Source organism: Megascapheus bottae, chromosome 8, assembly GCF_031878675.1.
Source record: "Megascapheus bottae isolate mThoBot1 chromosome 8, mThoBot2.hap1, whole genome shotgun sequence".
Classification (NCBI taxonomy): Eukaryota; Metazoa; Chordata; class Mammalia; order Rodentia; family Geomyidae; genus Megascapheus; species Megascapheus bottae.
The window spans coordinates 55155550-55179317 of NC_143516.1; the positions used below are offsets into that span (position 1 = coordinate 55155550).

Consider the following 23768-nt stretch of genomic DNA (forward strand, 5'->3'; position numbering starts at 1 on the left):
TGGTCCACTTAACACTTAATTCACTAAGATTCCATAAAGACCCGATGCCATTTGTGGTTTTCAAAACAAGGATAATAATTACTATGTAAGAATTTTTAGCCATCTATACTAAAGCTACATGATCATGCAGGAACAAAGAGTTGGAATACTGATTTTTTAACACTTCTCTGACGCGGGTGTTATAAAATATAATTCCTTTGGAAGATTTTATGACAACAATTTCTTTTCACTTAAAGTCTCTAGTGGAATTCTTACAAAAGATAACAAAATCATTTTTCTAGGCAGTTCTTGGCTTCTCTCAAACACAAATGCTATGTAACAGAAAACATGGATAATTTCATAATGCAGTCAATTTCTATAAACTACTAAGGAAAGCTATCAAATAATATCTTCTATAGAGATGTAAAAGAGTTAATGGCATCATAAATCTGAAAAGAATAGCAATAAATTTGACCTAGAACTCATCCAAAAATTATATATATTCTGTGCTACTCTAATACCCTCTGTAAAATATTTCTGATAAAAATAATTCACATAGTCTACTGAATCAAATTATCTAATGTCTTGGCATCTTGTTGGATAATTGGCCTAACTGTGTGTGAAAAGCAAGTCTCTACCTTCTCTGAAGACATCTATATAACATTGTTCTTATTTACAAAACAAAAGGCAATGACCTTAGAAGTAATCAAAGTAGTCAGAAATATTTGTGTGTGCCTCTAGATAAAGGTCCCCAAGGTGTTATCTGAAATGGCAAATGGTGAAAATTAAAAGCAGTCTTTGATAACTGTAGTACAAAGCTTCCCTGATTAAAACATTTTTATTCCTCACAATGCATTAACTCCAGATGGTGGTGAATTTATTTCAACTTTAATTAGTAAATGTATTTTGGTTTATTTTTTTATAATAGTGAATCTGATATACTCTGATACTTTTGCTTCGTCATATATCATCCATACATCATTCATTCCATTCACTTAAGGCGTCATCTTCATGTACAGGTAGTTCTGCAGGTGAGTGGTCAATTGATGTCGAATCTTTATATCTCACAGAACTCAGGTCAGAATGTAGCTCAGTGGTAGAGGCTTTCGCCCCCCAGAAAGCCTTCACCGCCGCCCTGGCGGAAAAAGCAAAAGAGGAAAAAAACAATAATATGAAATAAAACAAAAAATTACATGTGATTTATAGCTATGTCTTCTACCTACTTTTTAGTCATCATTTCATCTAGCTTATCATGCACCAGCTGCTTTGTTATAGTAGAGAAACCCTCCCACTTAGCAGAGTGTACTGCTGGTGCAGATACAAATGTTCGGACATGTGATTGAGAGGTTACTGAAGCAGCCACATTTTAAAGTTGTAAGAACCACAACTGGACAGCGTAAATATGCATTCAAAAACTGGTGGGATTTTTAAATTAACTTGTAAAACTGTAAAAATTGTCTTTAAAAGCTCTATAATGGCTAAGGAAAGAAGTCACAGGACTGATTTTAAGAAACTCAAAACTATCTTCCCTAAGAGATGGGGTCGCTGGAAAGAGGTAATCACAGGAGAAATGGAGTTGGTGAGTTTTAAGCCCACATAGGAGATATCCTCTCTAGATGAGGGAGGCCACAAAGATGCCTTTCAGAGGGGACAGGCAGTGCATCACGGCTGTTCACTTACCAATTTATAATAATGAAGATCAATACGAAGATCACAAATATACAGATAATCACTCCTATGGTTAGCACAAAAACTAAGACTGCGTCAGTGTCTGGTCGGCTTAATCTTCTCACCTGTAATTCTAAAGAAAATTCACACACCTGACCATTATTTTTACTGGAAACAAAACAGGAAGAACTGGTAGAAAGAAAATTATTAACTTGTTTTCTATGTTCAAAGTATCCTAAACATGAAAAAACATTGAGAGAACTTAAAATGGACAACTATATCCCCATTGTCTATATAGCTCCATCAGTATTTCATTCTTTCTCCATTCAGCCCTCTGGAAGCTCATTAATTCTTGGGTTTACATTTTCATGCATTTCAACACAAATTGAAGACATCTGCACACTCCCCCTTCCCCTAATTACTCATCAAGCATATCATTAGCTTGAGTACAATAATATAATATTTCTTCTGTTCTGTTGAGGTAAAAATTCTACATAATGAATTGCACTAACACCTTTAATACCATTTACTTTGTTTGGGCAGATACAAACCCACTATGTAATCAGATTCAGTTCAGGGCATAGATTATTACTACACCCCCGGAAAGTTCCCCTCCTCCTTAATCCTTATTGTATTTTTCTAGGTACAGCTACTGTTCTATTTTTTTTTTAAATTACAAATCAGTCTGGCCTATTCCAGAACTTGAAATGAATGTATATATACACTATGCAATTTTAGAGTGTGTGTATGCGTGCGTGTGTGTGTGTGTGCGCGCGCGTGTGTGTGTGTGTGTGTGTGTGTGTGTGTGTGTGTGTGTGTGCTGATCCTGGGGCTTGAGCTCAACTTAAGGCTTATGAGCTTTCCCTTAGGTTTTTCATTCAAGGTTACCACTGTACCACATGAGCTACAAGTTCATTTCTAGCTTTCTGGTGATTACGAGTTTTATGCCTTTTCTGCCCAGGTTGGCTTGAGAACCACAATCCTCACATCTTAGCATCTCGAGTAGCTAGTATCACAGGAGTAAGTTACCAGTGCCCTGTTCACTATGTGGTCTTTTACATAGCACAGTGTGTTAGAAATTTACCCATACTATTATAGGTTTGGGTGGTTTTTCCCAAGCTGAAGAAAGCCAATGCTTTGGGCATATTAGGACAATACTCTAGCATTGAGTTACATACCTAATTCTAAAACTATATAGAATGTATACCTATATATAGATATAGATACAGAGATAGAGATATATAAATATATGTATAGATAAATAGCTCTATCTATAGATTTATAGATATCTTAATTTACTTTTACTCTGAAGAGTATTTCTATGGTTTGTTTTTTCCCTCTAGTGGATACTTAGGTTGTATCAGTTGTAGGCTAGGATATTAGGAATAAAGCCTTGTAAAAAAGAATCCTGTTTAAGTCATTTGGTAAATATACATTTCACTCTTGGAAATACTTAAAAGTAAAATTTGGGGTAACAGGATAACATATGCTTAGTCTTCTAAGAATCTGTGAGATCTTTCTCAAACTGATGGTTTGGGCTACATGTGTCTTATACATTTTTCACAGATTTTGTCTTATTTTCCAAATGATTTAGTGAGCTGGAGTTTTTAATTTTGATGAAGTCTAATTCATTCAATATTTCCTTTTGTGGTAATTGTTCTATGAATTATGTCTAAGAAACTTTTGCCTATAATGAATCATGTAGATTTTCTTCTGTTTTCTTCTTAAAGCCTTAAGTTTAGCTTTTACACTTAAAAGTAGGATACATTTCTAAGTTTTGTAAAGGATGGAAGATGGGGTAGAGGCTCAGTATTTTCCATATAAACTTTTACATATTTCTATTCAATCATTTCTCTCCCAGATTTTTCTGCTCTGTTTGCAAATAAGTCTAATAAAGAAAGAAAATTGTCTATGAATATGTGATTAACTGGGTACACTATAGACGGTGGAAAGACAACAAAGCACTAATTATTTTGTGAATTATATAGCTTTATCATAGCTCTCTCGGTCACTAAATTCTAGATTCATAAAGATAATCATACAATAAAGGACCACATCAGATTATATAGGTTACTAAGAAAGGTCCAAGAGATTTAATGATTTGTGCAAACTGTTTTGACTAGTCTCAAACTGATAAGTACCTCTATCAGAAGTAGTCTCCTGTGCGGACAATCCTACTAGCTCATGTGTCTGCATTCCCTCTTCCCGTCCTCTAAACATGGATACTCTCTTCATTCATCTTAGCAATTCTAGAGCTATGAACTCAGTCTCATAATTTTGTTAAATGGCTCTAAGTATAATTAAGAAATTACACCAAAATACTTGTATTCTGACAGACTTTTTTTTTTAGCAGGGGGGCTGATCATGGGGCTTGAAATCTGGGCCTGGGAGTTGTGCCTGAGCACTTCAGCTCAAGGCTAGCACTCTACCACTTGAGCCACAGCACTACTTCCAGTTTTCTGCTGGTTAACTGGAGATAAAGAGTCTCACTGATTTTCATGCCCACGCTGGTTTTCAACCATGTTCTTCAGATCTTTATTTTAAAATCATTTTAGATTTAGAGAACTGGTTAAATACAATAAAGTTTTAGACCTAAAAACTGAGAAAAATGGCAAAAAATTCTGTGTATTCACTGCCCTGCAAAGGCTGGATAATGAAGGGTATACAAATTTTAGTTCAAGGGACTGGGAGTTTGGCCTAGTGGTAAATTCCTCAGTACCACATACATAGAAAAATAAAGCCAGAAGTGGTGCTGTGGCTCAAGCCACAGAGAGCCACAGTAGAGCTCTAGCCTTGAGAAAGACTAAGGATAGTGTTCAGGCCCTGTGCTCAAGTGTGGGACTGGTGAAAAAATTTAAAAAATAAAGATTTTAGTTCACCATAACAATAGTCTAGTCAAAAGGATCACAAAGTCTACTTTCATATCTAAGAAAAAAAGACCATTTCTTATTGAAATTTTCTAATGAAAAATAGGCTGAAATTTTCAATACCCTCCCTTTTTAGATAAACAAACTTTATATATATATATATATATATTAGCTTCCCAGGGCTACCATAACTCACTGGATGAATTACAAACAGCAGAGATTTTATTATTTCATAGTTCTAGAAAGTAGAAGTAGAAAAAAATTGCTGGTCAAGCATCTGAAGACAACAGCAGATTATCACTTTTGACGATTATAACACAGGATCCTTGTCAGCACTTCAGTTTCTAGTAACCCCATGAGCTCTGCCTCTCCTTTCATGCCCCTATCTCTTTATGGTCCCTATTCCCTCACATGCCCTCCTCCCCTCGCACAGCCCTTCTTTCAGTCCCTCACCTGCAACTCTTTCAAATTTACCTCATTTATTTAGTTAGTTACTTTTGCCATTCCTCTGGCTTGAACTCAGGGCCTGCTCACTGTCCCTAAGCTTTCTCAAGCCTAGTGCTCTATCACTTGAGCCACAGCACCACTTCTGGCTTTTTCTGTGTATGTGATATCAAGAAATCAAACCTAGGGCTTTGTGAATGCTAGCCAAGCACTCTACCACTAGGCCACATTCCCAGCGCCCTCTTTTTATAAGGATAGCTGCCATATTAGATTAAGAACTATCCCACTTTAGTATGACCTCTTCCTAACTAATTACATCTACAATGACTCTGCTTTCAAACATAGCAAGTTTTTGAATATTGGAAGCTGAACACTTCCAAGTGTCTTTGAGAAGGAGGGGAGGGGCATAGTTCAACTAGTAAAGGTACTAGATTATGAAAACATACTATTATAGGGATGAAAATATGCTATACAAAGGAATTTATATGATTTTTTCATTAACTAAACTATATTGCGAGTAAGCAAGGCCATAATAAAGCTACTAATACAACAATGTTCATTGCAGTATTATTTACCATAGCTAAGATATGGACCCAATCCAGATACCCCTCAGTAGATGACTGGATCAACAAGATGTTGTATTTATACACAATGGAATACTATGCTGCCAGCAGAAAGAATGACATTGCCCCATTCTTAAAGAAATGGAAAGACTTGGACAAAATCATATTAAGTGAAATAAGCCAGACCCAAAAGCTCCATGGTTTCCCTCATTTGTAATAAATTCATACACATCTAAAATTTTCCTAGCAGAGGATCACAATAGCTCAAAAGGTATGTACATATGATCAGATAGGATGAGACTAAGCAAAATGAACTCGAGAATATGGAAACAAGAAGTTTATTTTTGTGATTGTTGTTCTTAATTTACCATGTGAAGTTATTTCTTTTCTCTTTTGTTTTCCCTTATGGCTTATCTCATGTTGTTACTGTATCTGACTTTGTTACCTGGTATATTATATACATTTTTGTTTATTTAAAATTGGAAAGAGAAGGGGAAAAACAAGATGACTGGGAGGATGTGGAGGGAGGGGAAATGAAACAAAAACATGAGAAGTGGTGTCAATATTCAAGAAGTAATGTACCCACTACCTGACAAATGTAACTAACCTCTCTTTACATTACCCCAACAATAATAATAATAAACAAAATAAAACACTTGTTTGGAAACAGGTCAACTGTAGTGGTGCTCCAATTCTTGTTTTTGTTTGGTTTGGGTTTGGTCCTGGGACTTGAAATCTGGGCTAATAGCTGCTCTAAGAAAGCTGGCAACTTTTTCTCAATAGAATGAGCTAAATTTAGGCTTCTGGTTTCCAGCCTTTACACACTAGCAAACGCAAACACTTATATCCCTTTCTAATCAGATGATGATTGGAACATCATACTAGGGACCAGGCAGAGGGGACAAAGTCCAAGAATTACATACACACTTCTAGTAACATACATTAAGGCAAACAGGTATTTTTTACATCTGATGATGTTCTGGTCCCCCATTTTTAACAACCTTTTGTTGTTACTGTTTTAAGTTACTCACTAAATTTGCTCATAGTTTCAATATTACGTGGTTTCTTTAACTGAATTTTATTTTGTCTTTTCTTTTTTGGTACTGGGGATTAAACCCAGGATGTTGTGCACTTGCTAGACAAGTGCTTTGCCCCTGAGCTACATCCCAGCCCCTAAGTAGTTTTTTGTTCATTTCTTTGTTTGTAGTGTAGGGGATTGAATCCAGGACCTTGAGCTTGATAGGGAAGCATTCTACCATTTGAGTCTCCAGCTCCTTTTTGCCTTAGCTATTTTTCAAAATAGGATATGGCTTTATGGTCCAAGCTAGGCTGGCTTCCTACTTATGTTTCCCTGTGTCTCTAGGGACTGAAGGTGCACACACTACCACACTTAGACATCGGTTGAAAGCCAGTCTTGTAAAATTTTAGGCGTAGACTAGCTTCGATCAATCACCCCCCCAATATCTACCTCCCAATTAACTAGAATTATAGGCTTGAATCATACCTCACTTAGCTCTTCTGTTGTTGCTGTTTTTTAAGACTCCTTAAATTCTTTACCCTGATTTCCTTTTAATTAATGATTATTAGGTGGTGTGCTATTTCTAGACTACAGCAGAAGATCTTTATGTGGAGCTCAGGAATATCTTTAAGAAATCCATAAGTGACCTTAAAATTACAAATCATTCGTTGACACCTGCCCTCAATAACACCTTGGGGCTCAATCCTATAACCCTAGCTACTTGAGAGCCTGAAGTCTGCCTAGTCATAAAACTTTGCCACATTCTACCTCAACCAGTGTCTGGACACTGTGGTATGTACTTGTCAACCCAAGGAATGCAGCATAAAGCCTATCTTGAAAACAATTCAGAATTAAAGGACCTTCAAAGCATGAGGCCCCAAGCTCAACCACCAGTACCTTCAAGTATACACATGTGTGTATGTATGAGTGTGTATGAGTGTGTGTGTGTGTGTGTGTGTGTGTGTGAAAGTGCCAGTGGCTCATGCAATGTGGTTACTCAAGAGGCTGAAATCTGAGGATCACAGTTCAAAGCCAATCAGGCAGGAAAGTTTATGGAATTCTTATTTCTAATTAACCACCCCAAACTGCCAGAAGTGGAGTTATGGCTCAAGTGATAGAGTGTCAGTCTTAAGCAAAAATGCTCAGGGACAGCACCTAGGCCCCGAGTTCAAGCCTTAATGCTGGCACACATATCACTTTGCCATGCTTCTCTATGTGGACATTTTTCTGGAGAAGCCTCCAGCCAAGAACCTTGGTGGGATCCTCAAAAGAGTTGTAAGCCAAATACCCTACAGCAAAAATAATGACAATACTAAAAACAAGTAAGAGCAACTAAACAAAAGGAAGTAATTACACGGATGCAGAAGATGCCATGGATTAAATGCAAAGATGAATACACAGATTGATCTCACAAGGGGAACATAATTTATAATATATAAAATTATGCTCAGGACAAGATTTACCTCTTTTGAAAACTATTGCTGCATCAGAAAAACCATCTTTAATAATTTTGAGAGAAAAATGCTGATTTCACTTAACTATTCATTTTTCTTTTTTTTTCTTTTTTGCCAGTCCTGGGGCTTGAACTCAGGGCCTGGGCACTGTCCTTGGGCTTTCTCAAGATTAGTGCTATACCATTTGAACAACAGCACCACTTCCAGCTTTTTTTTGTATATGTGGTACATATACTTAGGACTTTATGCATGCTAGGTAAACACTAGGCCACACTCCTGGTCCCTGTATTTATATTTCTATACCAAAATTCTTGTAAACAGCCATGTGCAGTGGCTCATACCTGTAATCTTAGCTACTCAGGGGACTGAGATCTGAGGATCATGGTTCAAAGCCAGCCTGGGCACTAAAGTCTAGGAGACTCTTATTTCCAATTATATACCAGAAAACCAGAAGTGGTGCTGTGGCGCAAGGGGTAGGCCGGTGTGTTGAGCTGAAGAGCTCAGGGACAATGCCCAGGCCCAGAGTTCAAATCCCACGACTGACAAAAAAAGAAAAACTCTTGCAAACATTCCTGAAATTTTTATTCATCCATTTTTGAATGTGCATGATGGCAATAAATAGTAGAATGTATTCCAAGTTCAAGCACTGGCTTTAAATGATCAGTTTCTTCAGGGAACTTGTTAGTAATAAAAATTCCTATGCCAGTTCTAGCCCAGAGATACTGAATCTGAAGCTAGTAAACCAAGTATGGCTGGGCACTTACCAGTTGTTGTATAGATTGTGAATTTAATTGTTGCTATTATTTCACCATTATCCAGGGTTTCACACTCGAAAGCCATGGGGTGAACATCTCTTTTTACTTCTAGGACTGCTGAATCATTAGCAAGTACAACAGGTTGCTATTTAAAAAAATAACAAAGTATCAATTCTCTTCACTGCACTAACATCAAGGAGACAACTTAGTTCCTTTTGCAAAAGAAGTACCATTGATTCTCCTAGCCTAGTACACAATTAATAGTGCACCTGCATATGGATTTGGGAATCAGATAATCAAGACTTCAGACCCCAACCTTTTACCTTACCACAGGCAAGTTATCATCTACTTCTCAATGACTTATTCACCGAATAGAGTAATTCTTCAAAATACCTCATAGGGTAATTATGTATCCTCAAAGAGACTATATCACTTGACTTTGGTCTAGCCCTTCAAAAGCTTTTTATTAAAGATTGTCATTGTTATTCTTATACAACTTGTCCATACACCAATGAAAACTTTGCTTCCAAAATTGAGTACTTCATATAGAATGGCTATATTTAAGTTATGTTTATAGCTAACCCCAGGACACATGTGATGCTCTTTAAATAATGAAAGTTCTGAATTCCAATAAAAATAAAATTGTGGGACTCAACTTCTGAAATGGGCAGTTTTAGGTGATGGATAGAGAAGAGAAGGGTTAGGCTAACAAGGAGAATAAAAAGAGGATGGATATGGTCAAAGTAAATGATTTCACTATATGAAACAGACCAATAAAACCTGTAAAAAATGTTTTGGGAGGGGAAAGGGAAAGTGATAAAGAGAGGAAGATTGATTAGAATATATTGTAAATGTGTGTGTGAGCAATAATGACCCCTCCCCATGACTAATGTAAGCTAATATAAAGAGTTGTCTGAGGTTCAAAAGAACTGAGAAGCAATTTGTATCACTCCTAGAAAATAAAAGACTAAATATATCCATTACTTACTTGATCTGGCCTTAGAAGTTTCCACACATATTTGAAACGATTTACAGGAGATACATGAACACATGCCAGTCTCACACTCTCAAGGCTTTCTGAAATTGGTCTACCCCCTGAAAAGCAAAAAGGAAAAGTTAAAAATAGAAATAATATTGTGTATAAGATTGCTTTACACGAATGGTACTTTTTAAAGCCTCACTTTTAGAAATCAATTCTGTGCCAGAAGTTACCCCAAATGTTAGAGCTGGGAATAAGTGTAAAGAAGATCAGAAGCAATGAGTACAAAGGTCATCAAAAGAACCAAGTAAGAGGACTCCATTTTTTATGCAGAATATATTTGGAGCATTTGACTTCATGATCTGTTACAATGAACTTTTTTTTTATTGTAATTAGTAAAAGGGTTACATGATATTTGCCAGATAGAAGGTGCATTAATTCACATACATTGATACCCTTTCACATGTCTTGGTACCCGTTTCCCTCCCCCCCCACACCCCCTACCCGTCTTGGTTTTCCCCCTTTCCCTATCAAATTTCAAATATCCAAATACAAATAAATTCAATATATCAGATAACAAAGTGAGATACTATACCAATATGAGATAACCAAGGGACAGCAAAGGAGATGAGAGACAACATTGTACATTAAGGACAACAATCATTCATTATATGGCTTTTGTTTCACTATCCTGGAGGTCCTTTCAATTAGCTTCATATTATATGTCCTTATGTATCAAGATTTTGCTCTATTGCAAATCTCTGCTAGTAGAGCCCAAGGTTTCTACTGATTATGACAAATGAGGGAAACCATTGAGCCTAAGTTCCTTTGAGTCTGGCTTACTTCACTTAATATGATTTTTTCTAAGTCTTTCCATTTCCTAACAAATGGGGCGATGTCATTCTTTCTGACAGCAGCATAGAATTCCATTGTGTACAAATACCACAACTTGTTGATCCACTCATCAACTGAGGGACATCTAGGTTGGTTCCATATCTTTGCTATGGTGAATAGTGCTGCAATGAACATTGTTGTGCTAGTGGGTTTAGTATGTCCTTGTTTCTGGGTGGTTGGGTAAATGCCAAGTAGTGTAATTGCTGGGTCATAGGGGAGTTCTATGTTTAGCCTTTTGAGGCACTGCCACACTGCTTTCCATAGTGGTTGAACGAGTTTGCACTCCCACCAACAGTGTAGTAGTGATCCCTCCTGGCCACATCCCCTCCAGCATCTGTTGTCATTCGTTTTCCTGATCCTGGCCATTCTAGCTGGAGTGAGGTGGAATCTTAGAGTTGTTTTGATTTGCATTTCTTTTATGACCAGAGATGTTGAGCATTTCTTCATGTGTCTATAGGCCATTTTTGTTTCTTCTTCAGAGAAGACTCTCTTTAAGTCTTTGGCCCATTTTTTAATGGGATGGTTGTTACTTTGGAGGTTAGTTTTGGAGTGATTCAATTTTTTGAGTTGTTGATATATTTTAGATATGAGGCCTTTGTCCGTTGTTTGGTTGGTGAAGATCTTCTCCCACTCTGTAGGCTTCCTACTTAGTTTACTAGCTATGTCCTTTGCCATACAAAAGCTCTGCAGTTTAATGCAGTCCCACTTATCCAGCCTTTCTCTGATTTGTTGTGATTCTTGGTCCTTATTAAGAAAGTTTCGACCTGTGCCAAGGAGGCCTAGTGTATCTCCTATTCCTTCCTGTAGAGTTTTCAGTGTGTCAGCCTTTACCTCCAGGTCTTTAATCCATTTGGAGTTAATTCTAGTGCAAGGTGTTACAATGAACTTTAAGACTTGTTAATGATTTCCAAGTGACGGGTTAGAAAAAAACACATTTGGAGGTGTTGCAGTGTCAGAATTAGCATCATTTAATACAGAACAACTCTCAAAGTTTCTAGTTTAAGGTTTACCAACCCATCAATAAAGTACTATGACTAAACCATCCAGTGTTTTATTAATGGACAGACTCAACCACGAATCCTGAATACTTCAGTATTATGGGGGATAACAAATCTGAAAAATATAAAACAAGTTGAAAGTTTCCCAAAAGCTTTGCCTCTCTAGAGAAGGAGAATTGAAATAAATGTTGATGGTTTCTATTTAAAATATCAATTGAGATTTTATACTCAGTGACAATTCAATGTTAAAATTTTTTCCAAGAGTAAACGTCATCCTGAGTCACCCTTCAATCTTCAATAAGGAGTCCAACTTACAGCCACAGTCTACTGGTCCACGGCATTCTTCTACCCGCACAAGACACTTGGATTCACCTCCGGGGCATCCATTTGTTAGTATAACTTCTCTAATACCGACACCTTTGGTAAAAGAAGGCACATGTTAGAAGAAAACTAACTGCAGCGGTCTTTGTTTCCCATCCAGGTCTACCCATCTTATATTTTTTGTTTCCTGGTACCAGCTGGCATTACCACTTGAGCCACATCTTTATCCTGGCTATATACTGGCTAGTTGGAGATGGAGTCTTGTAGACTTTTCTGCCTGAGTTGGACTTTGAACCACAATCCTCCAGGTCTCAGCCTCCTGAGTAACTAGAGCTACAGGTGTGAGGCTCTAGAGTCTGGCTTCATTTTTCCTTTCCTTTCTTCTCCTCTTCTCTTTTCCTCTCCTCTCCTTTCTTTGTGTTTTCTTTTTGCTTGTTGAGACTTCTCTTAATTTCAGAAATCAAATTCCTAAATCCAGGATGATGATATTTAGAATTTTTTGAGCATCTCATTGTGAACTATTTCATAAAACTATTTTCTTAACTCAAGTTCCTATGGTTTTTATCCTAAGAGAAAGGATCATACATTTGCAAAGTGGCATATTAAAAAATTAAAGGGACCTTTTTCTACAGAAGCTTTTAGACACTTTTAATAAGCTAGTAAATTACTGTGTTATTGTGTATAAGTTTTCATTGATTTAATATTCAAAAAATCTTCCATTTCAACATCTTTAAAGTCAGAATACAATTATAATTGTGGTACATTATAAATTAACTGACATAAGTTTTCCTTTTTAGAAAACATAAGATGTGCTTCTTACAGCCAATAAAATAAGATTGATGAAATACACAGGATTTCCCAAACTTATCTGATCATGGAACTTTCTGGAGTTGAGAGTGGAGCTTCTGGAGGAAATTTCAATATCATCTTTTACCATAAATGATGCTTTCTAATATTTAGATTCATAGTCTCTGTATTGAATATAGACAGGATAACCTATTAATAACCAAATCTTCATTTCCAGTAAGATAAGTCTTTAGAACTGTCACACATGTGGGCAACAAGAAATCAGTCTTTACTGACTTCTAAAGCTCCAGTGAATTACTTTTCATTGCCAGAACTATGGGAAATTCAAAAATGCTGGATGAGCCACGTGCTCACGCACATTTGGTGACAATACTTCAGGAAGAACTCACTCTGGTTTCTTGTCTATCAGATTCCTTTCTCAGTCTTTCTAAGACATGAATCACAAAACCTATTCTCAGAGGAAAGAAAAGTTGACAACCAGACTGAGTCACTACTAAGTTAAAAGTTATAAACAGAAAACCGTGCTTCTCAAACTTAAGAGAACACTCAAATCACCTGGAAACCTTACTGAACTGTGGATTCTCAGTCTATCTTGAACAATCTAACATGCCATCTTTCTAACAAGCTCTTCAGCAATGCAGATGCAGCAGCTCTGTGGCCTACTCTGCATACATTAAGGAGATGAAAGGAAGGGAAACATGTCATTAAAAGAGAAGGCTAAAGGGCTGGGAGTTTGGCCTAGTGGTAGAGTGCTTGCCTAGCATGCACGAAGACCTGGGTTTGATTCCTCGGTACCACAGACATAGAAAAAAGCTAAGCCTTGAGAAAGTCCAAGGACAGTGCTCAGGCCCTGAGCCCAAGCCCAGGACTGGCAAAAAAAAGAGAAGGCTAAGTATTCTCCATCCGAATTTATGAAAGGTGCCTCCTTAGAAGTATAGTCTTATTCTGCAAGGCATAAATAGTTTCCAAGTAAGTGCTTTATGTATTTATTTAGCCAAATGCTATTCACTGGGATGAGTATAGGTATGAGACTCTCCAAGTAACCCCCCAAAATCTCCCTAGGTATAAAACTTTTTTGGGGGAGTGGGGGGTAATAGGGCTTGAACTCGGCCTGGACGCTGTCCTTGAGCTCTTCAGCTCAAGGCTACCACCCTATCCTTGAACCAAGCCCCACTTCCTGTTTTTTAGATGTCAATTGAAGATAAGAGTCTCAGGTCCTTTTATGCCCGGGCAGGCTTTGAACCTTGATCCTCAGATCTCAGCCTCCCGAGTAGCTAGGATTACAGGCATGAGCCACCACACCCAGCAAAATAAAACTTTTGATCACTATTTAGGAGTTAATTAATATTTTTGCTAAAGCATTTTTTCCTTTTCTGCATACAAATTGAAATGCTTTGAAATATTTTAGATATATAACATTGTTTGTTGGTGATTTTTTTCCCTTGAAACTTATCTGATATATCTTTTAAATATTGTTTGTGTGACACTGCTAAAATATACTTCTTGCCAGCTGCTGGTGGCTCATGCCTATAATCCTATCTGCTGCTTCAGGAGTCTGAAATCTGAGGATTGTGGTTTCTTAGCCAGCCAGGGCAAGGATGTCCATGACATTCTAATTTCCAATCAACTACCAAAAAAAAGCTGAAGTAGAACTGTGGCTCTAGTGGTAGAGTGCTAGCCTTGAGCAAGGAAAAGCTCAGTGCCCAGGTCCTGAGTTCAAACCCCAGGATAGGAACAACAACAACAAAAATCCATACACATACACATACAAACACACACACACACATGGGAAATCACACACACACACACACACACACACACACACACACACACACACACACACACAGACTTCTCTGGGTGTGGCCTCACACTTACTTCACTTGTTTTTTTCAGCTGGTCCTCTACCACTTGAGCCATTCCTCTGATCCTGCTCTTTGGGGTTAATTAAGAGACAGGATCTTGAGGATTTCTCTGCCTATGCTGAAAGAATTGTGATCCTCTGTCTCTGGGTTAGAGGCATGAGTTACTGGTCCCTGACCAAAAAAACAAAAACAAAAATCTATGTTTCTTATTCAAGGGTGGAATTGTTTGCTTTGTTCAACTGCTGTATCCCCAGCACATACAATGCCTGATAAATAGTAAGCAAAGATATATTTTTTTAAACAACTGAAAAAGTCACTTGTTAAATGATAAATAATATCTAAAGCAGGCTTTTAACTAATAAAGGACAATATCAGTTACTGCTACTGAAAACTTCAGATCGAGATCAGCAAGGATATCCAAAACTGATCCAAAGTAAGATAACAATTAATTTCATTTGTAAATTGTTATCTTCTCCAACCCATACTGCACAGCAAGGGTTATCAAAGGATGGTTTTCTAACTAGGAATCTAAACTTCATTGTAAATGCAAATCTGTTAGAAATGCAAATTCTTAGGCCCAAGAACAAGCAGTTAGAAACTCTGGAGTAGGCCCAACAACCTTTTCAAACAAACCCTTCAGGCAATTAGGGAACATATTTATTTGAATGTGAGACCCTATATTCTATTATAGCATACGTAGTCCTCTTATCCCTAACCCATGTGAAAGAGTTTATGCCCAATTTCTAGCCATTTAATGAGCAAAGTAAGCCATGTTCTTTTTAACATTATCTTCCCCACAAAGCCAACAGCTCTTTTCTCCAAGACATGAGACATACAAATGGGAGAAACTGAGAATTTGGAATGGACTATTGCAAATAAGCATATTTCTTGATAGATTTGCCAACACAGTATGTGGGAAGACATCTATGAGATGCATTGGAAAATCTCTCATTTTCAGAACATCTGTGAGACAGAGAAAATTTTACTTTAGTGAAGACAGCTTATGTGCCAAAAAATAATAGGGAGTTGGCTTAAAATATAATTTAGGGGTTAAGAACTGAAATATCTTACCTTTTGAGGCAATCACCCAAATGTTATACATAAATTGCAGTTATTAGACATAAACGACAATGCGAGATGAGTAGAAGTAGGAAAATGACAAGTAAACAACTTCCACATCATCTGTTTTTACCTACCCCCCGACTTTATGAGAGTTACTCATCTGCTCTATGCTACTTACCACACGTGACTGTGCACATTCCGAATTCTACTTCTTTGATTATTGTCTTGTTCGAAACTAAATATAAAATGTAAAGATACATTATTCAATCATATGAAAACTTTTCTAAGAGAAAACCTCTCACTTGGAGATAAGGGATAAATTTATCATAGGAATAGCAGATATGTCTTTAAATTTTTCTACTTAAACCAGCAAAACAAAGCTGTTCCTCCCACATTCACGGTTGTTATTGAAATCAAAAGCAGCCTAGATTTTCAAAGTTCATTAAGTTAGGAAATAATCTGCAAAGAAAGCTTGTATTTTAATCATGTACACATGTATATTTTCCTTGTAGGTTCATACATGGTGAGTTAAAATTCTATTGAAAGTCAGAAAAATGAGTACCCACACCCACACCCTTAGAGTGTGCCTTTGCCTTTCTACTTCTCTTCTGCTGCCTATCTTCTTGTCTGTTAGTTTTCTTATTCAATATAGCAGTGGCCAACTTTTCTTGACATTGAAATTAAAAAGTCAGATAAGCAGAAAAATTCTTTTTCCTTGTAGGAACTCCTGTTTTCCTTTTTACATACACACACACACACACACACACACACACACACACACACACCCCAAAATTCCATTCAAAAAGCAGTTTTTGTAATAGGTATACATTAAAATTAAAATTATAGGCTATAGAATATTTTACTCATTTCTGAGGTAAAGATGATAAATTTAAATATTTCTAAGAATTTATTTGAATACTTTTTATCAGGATAATCTAGGAATGTATAACTACTCAAAAAGCTAAATATTTTTAGTTCTAAATGAAGTTTGGCATTCTAACATCTATTGTAAATAATCTAGTCTTCAAAGTTCAGATTAGGTCTGAAAGTTCAGTGGCTCACACCTGTAATCCTAACTACTCAGGAGACTGAAATCTGAGGATTACAATTCAAAGCCAGTTACAGTAGGAAAGCTCCATAAGACTCTTATCTCCAAAATAACCACCAAAAACCAGAGGTGGGGCTATGGCTCAAGTGGTAGAGCGCTAGCCTTGATGCTGAAGAGCTCGAGGACAACATCCAGGCCCAGAGTTCAAGCCCCATGGCCACACCCAAAAAAGAAAAGAGAAAAAATAGAAAATGAGGAGCCAAAAGGCAACTTTTAGAAGATGTTGTACCATGCAGCAACTAATTGTATGGAAAAATGTACTAAACTTGAAGTCTAAAGTCTAAAGAGCTTCTACAAGTAATTAGTGATGAAGAATGTGAGCAAATTAATTCAGCTCTGTCAGACTTAGTTAACCCTTTGTAAAATTTGGAAAGACGCCATTTCATTTGCTATATTATGAATTAAACATCCAGGAATTGGTGGCTCATACTGGTAATCCTAGCTATTCAGGAGTCTGAAATCTGAGGATGAAGCTTCAAAGGAAGCTCCTGTAAACAAATTTGACAGATTATTATCTCCAAACAATCACAAAAAATGAAGTAGAGGTGTGCTTCCAGTGGTAGAACACTAGCTTTAAATGAAAGAGAGCAGGGCTCTGACTTCAAGTTCAAATACAGGCACAAAAAAAGAAAACACACACACACACACACACACACACACACGAATTAAGTATATATATTAAGATAATAGGAATGAAAGCATACTGCAATTTAGTTATTATAAGATACTATACCAAATTCAGATTCATTTTAAGGTTTTTTTACAATATTAAAGTTTTTTTCCTATTTTAATTATAAATCATGGTCTCATAAACAATTTATTCTGTATTTTCAAGTATTAAATACAGCACCACAAATACACTCGATACAAGTCAGTCAACATTCTTGGCTTAAGCTAGCATGACGATCCATTTTTGAATGCTTGAAATGTTACTTACAGGTAACATGCTACATAGAAGTTCAAAGCTAAATTCTGAACTCAGGAAACATGGACAAGAAACTGAGTATCATAACCTCTTTTTCAAAAACCTTTAGTCAATCAGCTCTACTATTCACTACCTAGGTAACCTTGGGAAATTACTCAATTTCTCCCTATCTCAGTTTTCTCAGAGAAATTTTTTTAATTGCAGTCCTACAGTAGTGGGGTGGGGAGAATTACATATGTTGTGGAGAATTATATATATTTAGATTTCACAGTGGCATTTCATCTTCAAAATTTCTCATTAAACTCGAATGAGTGAAGAGGAAAAAATATGATGTCAGTAAGGTTTGATGTGTAACTGGCTAAAGAGTAAGATTCACAGATGCTAATTAACTGGTTGGCAACAATGTGGAAGGATTGATGTGTCACAAGTTCCCTCCTGCTCAGCTTTTGTATTAATGGCCTGAGAAAGAACCCTGATACCTTGTTACTAAATCGAGGGTCCTGAAAAGTCAGGAAGGTTACCAAACAAGATTGATGATAAGTCTGCATGTAAAAGTCAAAGAATGAAAGAAAGGGTAAAACTAATAAAATTAAATCTCAGGCTCTGAGAAATAGTGAGCTGTTCAAAAAGACTATATGTGTTATCTTAATTTACAAAAGAATATTTGGAAAATTAAGGAAATTCAACAATACGTTCACTAGAGGGTTCTCTAAAACCCCAATGAGTTTTAAACTACATGTTAAAAGCCTTTGTCCACAATGAGGCAGGAGATATCCTCTATTCTCTGTGTTCTAGTCACATTCTGGAATGTTCTCATCAGTTCCAGACCCAGATCCCACGCTGTAACTTTCTTGTTTTGTGCCAGTCTTAAGGCTTGAACTCAGGATGTAGCTACTGTCCCTGAGGATAGTTTTGTTTTGCTCAAGGCCAATGCAATACCACTTGAGCTACAACTCTACTTGTAGCTCTGTGTGTGTGTGTGTGTGTGTGTGTGTGTGTGTGTGTGTGTGTGTGTGTGTGTGTGATTAATTGGAATAAAAGTCTCACATGCCTTTCTGCCTGGCTTTGAACTGTGACCCTCATATTTCTGCTTCCTGGGAGCTAGGATTACAGGCATGAGCCTGTAATAATCATCAATAAACATCATCAGGGTGCAATGATGATCTTTGATCTTTTTTTCGAAAGTTTACTTAAAAACTTTTACTCTTTAATGAAGTTTTTTACTTTTTTTTATAAGGCTCAGAATAAAAGTCATTCTCGATTGCAGTTATGCACTTACAAATCTTAGGGTGCATTGATATAAAGTTAAAAAACATTTCAAAATAACTAAAGATATAAAAATAGTATAAGGATATAAATCTAACAGAATATCTGATTTTTGTTTTGAAATTATTTATGTCATAATCCCATAATGAAATTTGATTGAATTTCAATTTTTCCAAATTATCTTTTTAAAAGTCTACAATAGTAAAATGGACAATGATTGCAATTGCCTAGAATGATGTAATTATGAAGTGAACCAGGACAATTACATTAGTCTGCCTTTTTGCATTATTTTGTGTTATCTTTCAGGCATATATAAAAAAGCCTACAAACACCCTCCTCACAGTCTAGTCTGGTTTTCACTGCATAAAATTGAGATTCTCAGAACCTTTCATTTTTCCGCAAAACTAACAAAGATAAATATTTCACAATTATGAAAACAAATTAGATGATGACTCCCAAGGACTGGATTTATAGCTCAGGTGGTAGAGAGCCAATCAGTGAAAGCATCAGATACTGAGTTTGAGCTCCAGTCTCAGACCAAAAATAAAACAAAACAAATAAATGATGAGCACAAAGACAGGTAGCAACTCCTTAGGTGATAAAGATATGTGAAATAGATTGCATAAGAATAAAACCTCTGTGAGAAATGATGCTATGTTAAATGAATATCCTGGCTAAAATTTCCCTAAGAACTGATTAGAGAAAAGTGCATTCTACAGATGAAAATTACAAATTCATGGACATCTTTCAAGTAGAGGGATTAGATCCTGAAATATTTTTGTGACAATAAACTGGACCATATTGTTTTGCTAAAAGTATGTAGGCAGCATACTTTCTTATGATGTTTATGCACCAATATTCATTTAACAAGCTTTGTAAGCAATGGGAGGTATGTATATAAGGGTGACAGAAATCATCCCAATTAGTGTTTAAAAATCTAAAGATGAAAATGTTTTGCACTTAATGCAGCAAAAAATGTCATTCTTTTCAACAAATTATCTTTTTGGTTTTCAAAAGTACTGTGTTTCAACAGTATGAATGTAACAAGAACCAAAGTAATGATAAGCTAGATGTAATATAGATGTATTTGAAATCCATAATTATATTTACATAACTAATACACTCCAGATTCAGGCTCAACAATTGAGCATTGAGTTGCATTGGAATTACTTTGCTCAGGTATGGTATGTATCTCCTAGCTTTGGAGATACATATTTGAGGTTTTGCTATGCTAGTTTTTATCAAAGAGTCTTTTAAAAGTTGCTTTCATTAACCCTTCATTCCTATTTTGTTTGTAAATTGACTTAAAAGTTTGGTTTTGTTTTTTTTTTTAATGGAATCTATGAGGACTTTTACTGATCCACTAGGGTTTAAAGTGGTTGGTACATTTTAGTTTTTTGTTTTTGTTTTTTCCAGTCCTGGGCATGAGCTCAGGGCCTGAGCACTCTCCTTGGACTTTCTCAAGGCTAGAGCTCTACCACTTGAGCCTCAACACCACTTCTGGCTTTTTTCTATATATGCGGTACTGAGGGACCGAACCCGGGTCTTCATGCATGCTAGGCAAGCACTTTAACCACTAGGCCAAACTCCCGGCCCCACATTTTAGTTTTAATTCTGGAACTTTTCAGATATGTGACCTCTGACGGTTTACTGTCTGTGCTTTCCTCAAGAAAACACACCTATCATCAAAATAGTACATTAAAAAATCCTAGGATATAACAGGTTCTATCCACAATACGTAGATTCAAACATGGAGACACTAAGAGAATAAATAACTTACCTCCATTTGAACTTGAAGTTAAGACATTATCATTCCATTATCTGAGTATAGCCTAAATAATATACAGCATTTTACAACTGAAACTATCCCTTGACCAATTTAATACTAAAATTGTTCCACTACTTTACAGACTAAAGGGAAATAATAGCTATGAGTCATCGTTTTCTTCTTCTCATATTTCCAAAGCTAAGAAACTTTTCAAGCTGTCTGTAATGGAATGTTATCAAGGCAAAACAAAACTGGACCTACCCCACTATTAACCTTACTGGTCTATTTCTTTCTATACTGTGGGTCACTCTCATCAGGAAAGAAAAGGCTGATGGTCACAGTGCCCACTCTCTATGTACAAACTGAGGGGACACAACATTAAGGAGATTAAGGGTCTCTGCTGAGTCATTTATGGAGGAAGGGAATCAACCTCTAAGGGTTGCAAGCCTGTAACTGCCATTTTACATAGCAGCATGTGAGTTCTTAATGGATATAACCTGCACACTAGCATGCCAAGTTTATTGCTTAATGAGCCTGCAGTATCAAGCAAATTTATGTGCCCAGCACAGGCTCATTCTCCCTTGATGTCCCTTAATGCTCACCATTATCATCTAACAATGCCCAATGAGTGGATCCCTCCAGAAAAGTTTTCTATTGCAGCCATTCCTTTGCTGCAAGTTAAATATGTAAGTTGCTGGACTGTAAGGGGCTCTACCAAGCTGTCATAAAACTTCTTGGAGATGTTGTTAAGATACTAATCTAGATGGGCCACAGTCAGGAGAATTTTGATTTCTTTGTTTCATTCCTTTCCCAAGGGCAAATGTGGAAAGGAAGAGGATTTCAAGCAATTTTAGAACTTGAAACCAAAGCAAAAATTTTCCTACACAGGGATGATGGAAAGTCACCTCCCTCGCCCCACCCTTGAAAAATGTGTTTTTCTCCAAAGCAACAAAGCAGGATGTAAAGTATCTCTGCAGCAGTTTGTATACACCGTGCTTATTTGTTTATGTTGCTGCAACCTTGGGCAATGAGCACATCCCTTCCTCAAGGTCTGCAGCATGCACAAAACGGGTCACCTCGGGGTCGATGTGTGCAAGCAAGCTGTACCGACGGTCTGGTGACTAATCCTCACTGCCTGAGCCAAGGGCCGGCCTGGGGCCTCCACGGAGGCTTCCTCCAGCCCCGGGAGCCTCTTGCCCTCACCGTCCACCGCGGCTTCAGACGGGACCTCCTCGGCAGCCTCGGTGTCGCTATCCGCCGCCTCCTCCTCCTCGCCCTCGCCCTCGCTCTCGCCCTCGCCCTCGCCGTCGCTGTCGGCCTCTGCCTCGCCTTCGGGGCCCAAGCCGGGATCCTGGCTGGCAGCAGTGACGTTGGTTCCGCACGAGGACTGGAGGCCCGCCAGGAACAGCCAGCCGACGGCCAGCAGTAGTCCCGACGAGCAGCCCGCGCTCCCAGTGCTCATGGTTCTCGGCCCGACGGCCGCCAATGCACAGTCACAGCCCCAGGTCCTGAGGAGAGGTGAGAGGAAGAGAGCCGCCACTCCACCGACTCCGAACTCCTGCAACGCGCCCGGGCAACCATTCAGGCGTCATGGTTCGTCACTGACTTAGGACTGCCCGAAGGGCCGCGCCAAAGGCTCGAAGGCTCGAACGCGGCAAGGGCGGAGTCAGGTCGCGCGGGGGCGGAGCCACGTCGCGCGGGGGCGGGGCTTCTGGTGGTCCCAGTAGGATGAGGCTAGAAGGGCATGTGGGCTGGGGCAGGGCCTGGGGCTCTTGGAGGGCGGGGCGAAGCTGTGGGGCGTGGTCTATCAAGTTCGGGGCGGAGCGAGGCCGTGGTCCTGAGGCTGGAGCGAGGCTTAGGGCTCTGGAAAGTAGGCGGAGCGTTGATGGGTAGTGTAGCACACTAGGGGGCGGGGCCAAAGGCACCAGTATTATTAGGCCCCAGCAGGAGGTGGGGCTGTTCTTTCCTGCTTCTCCTAAGGACTGGTTGACAGTCCTGGGTGTAGTCTGAAACTCAGATCTCTACCTTCGTGCTTAGTTGTACTGATAGCTGATAGTGGCTTGCTTCCTCTGAGTTCATCCCCCAGCCCTCCAGCCAACTTCCTCAAATGTCTTGCATGACTTAGTTTTTCTACGTCATTTCTTCATATGCTCTTTCCAAACTAAACTCCTTAGATCCCGAAGCATTCTTCATGTGACTTGGTTTTCGATTTCTCCATCCCAAATCTCCAGCTTGGCATATATCAAGAAGGATTTGTCATAGCCTTATTTTAAGCTGGATGCCTCAGACTGGATTCATGACAGCTGATGAGGTTTGGTCTGCAGAGGCTGACAAAGGAACACGGGCTGTCTTTGGTCTGAGCTCAATCCTGTATTCACGTTTTACGTATTTTTAAAAACATTTTATTACCTTTAAGCAGTTCCACCAAGGGGTTTCAATTCAACCTGTCAGTTTATGGATATAGTGGATATCACTGTCACCCTTTTCTGTCATTCTCCAACATCTCTCCCAACCCCACACATCACTTCAAGTTGCCTAGTTCTGGTTTCACATAAGTACATTGGATATTGTGACTGTATTTGCCAACCCTTTCTCTCTTGGTTCATCTAACCCCTCCCTTTCCTTTGATTTCCTCCTCCAAAATACATGCTTCAGCCTCTCGAAATTTGTTTTCTTAAATGGTAAGTTAGATGTTCAAGAATTACTCTTTTGTGCAGCATGGCCAATGGCTTGATCAAGCTTCTCTGGGGGGTGTAAGAGGGAAGGAAAGATTAAGACATCTTAAAGCTAATTTGTTCCAGTTACACAGTAGTTTACGTGATGTTTTAGGTACCACTATGAAACATAGAAAAAATATAAATACTGAAGTAGAGGTGACAGAGTACATAAATTAGAGGGATACATGGTGAAACTGCCTATTAGAATGGTCACTAGAATTTATTAACTGGATTATTGTATTCCATAGAATTTAATTCCTGATAATTTCCTTCTTCTATTTGGCCTTTATTTTTTTCTCCTTTATGGAAAGAT

General features: G+C 37.9%; 1 protein-coding gene across 1 annotated transcript; it reads right to left on the bottom strand.

Moving 5' to 3' along the window:
* Nucleotides 1-788: 788 nt before the first annotated feature.
* Spaca1 (sperm acrosome associated 1) lies at nucleotides 789-22335 on the bottom strand. The gene is made up of 7 exons (XM_090337711.1): nucleotides 21942-22335; nucleotides 15850-15906; nucleotides 11935-12036; nucleotides 9737-9843; nucleotides 8758-8893; nucleotides 1660-1780; nucleotides 789-1114 (listed from the first exon to the last, which is right to left on the bottom strand). Exons 1-7 carry the CDS (start codon nucleotides 22198-22200, stop codon nucleotides 958-960), a joined length of 939 nt encoding a protein of 312 aa, XP_090193837.1. The 5' UTR covers nucleotides 22201-22335; the 3' UTR covers nucleotides 789-957.
* Between the last annotated feature and the right edge of the window lie 1433 nt (nucleotides 22336-23768).

What these genes read in the sequence shown, in the direction of transcription:
- Spaca1 (XM_090337711.1), bottom strand. Translation starts at nt 22,200, where the DNA reads ATGAGCACTGGGAGCGCGGGCTGCTCGTCGGGACTACTGCTGGCCGTC. An exon ending in AATGTGCACAGTCACGTGTG is followed by an intron (nt 12,037 to 15,849) that starts GTAAGTAGCATA and finishes CTTTTACCAAAG; the next exon opens with GTGTCGGTATTAGAGAAGTT. An exon ending in CACAATCTATACAACAACTG is followed by an intron (nt 1,781 to 8,757) that starts GTAAGTGCCCAG and finishes AATTTTCTTTAG; the next exon opens with AATTACAGGTGAGAAGATTA.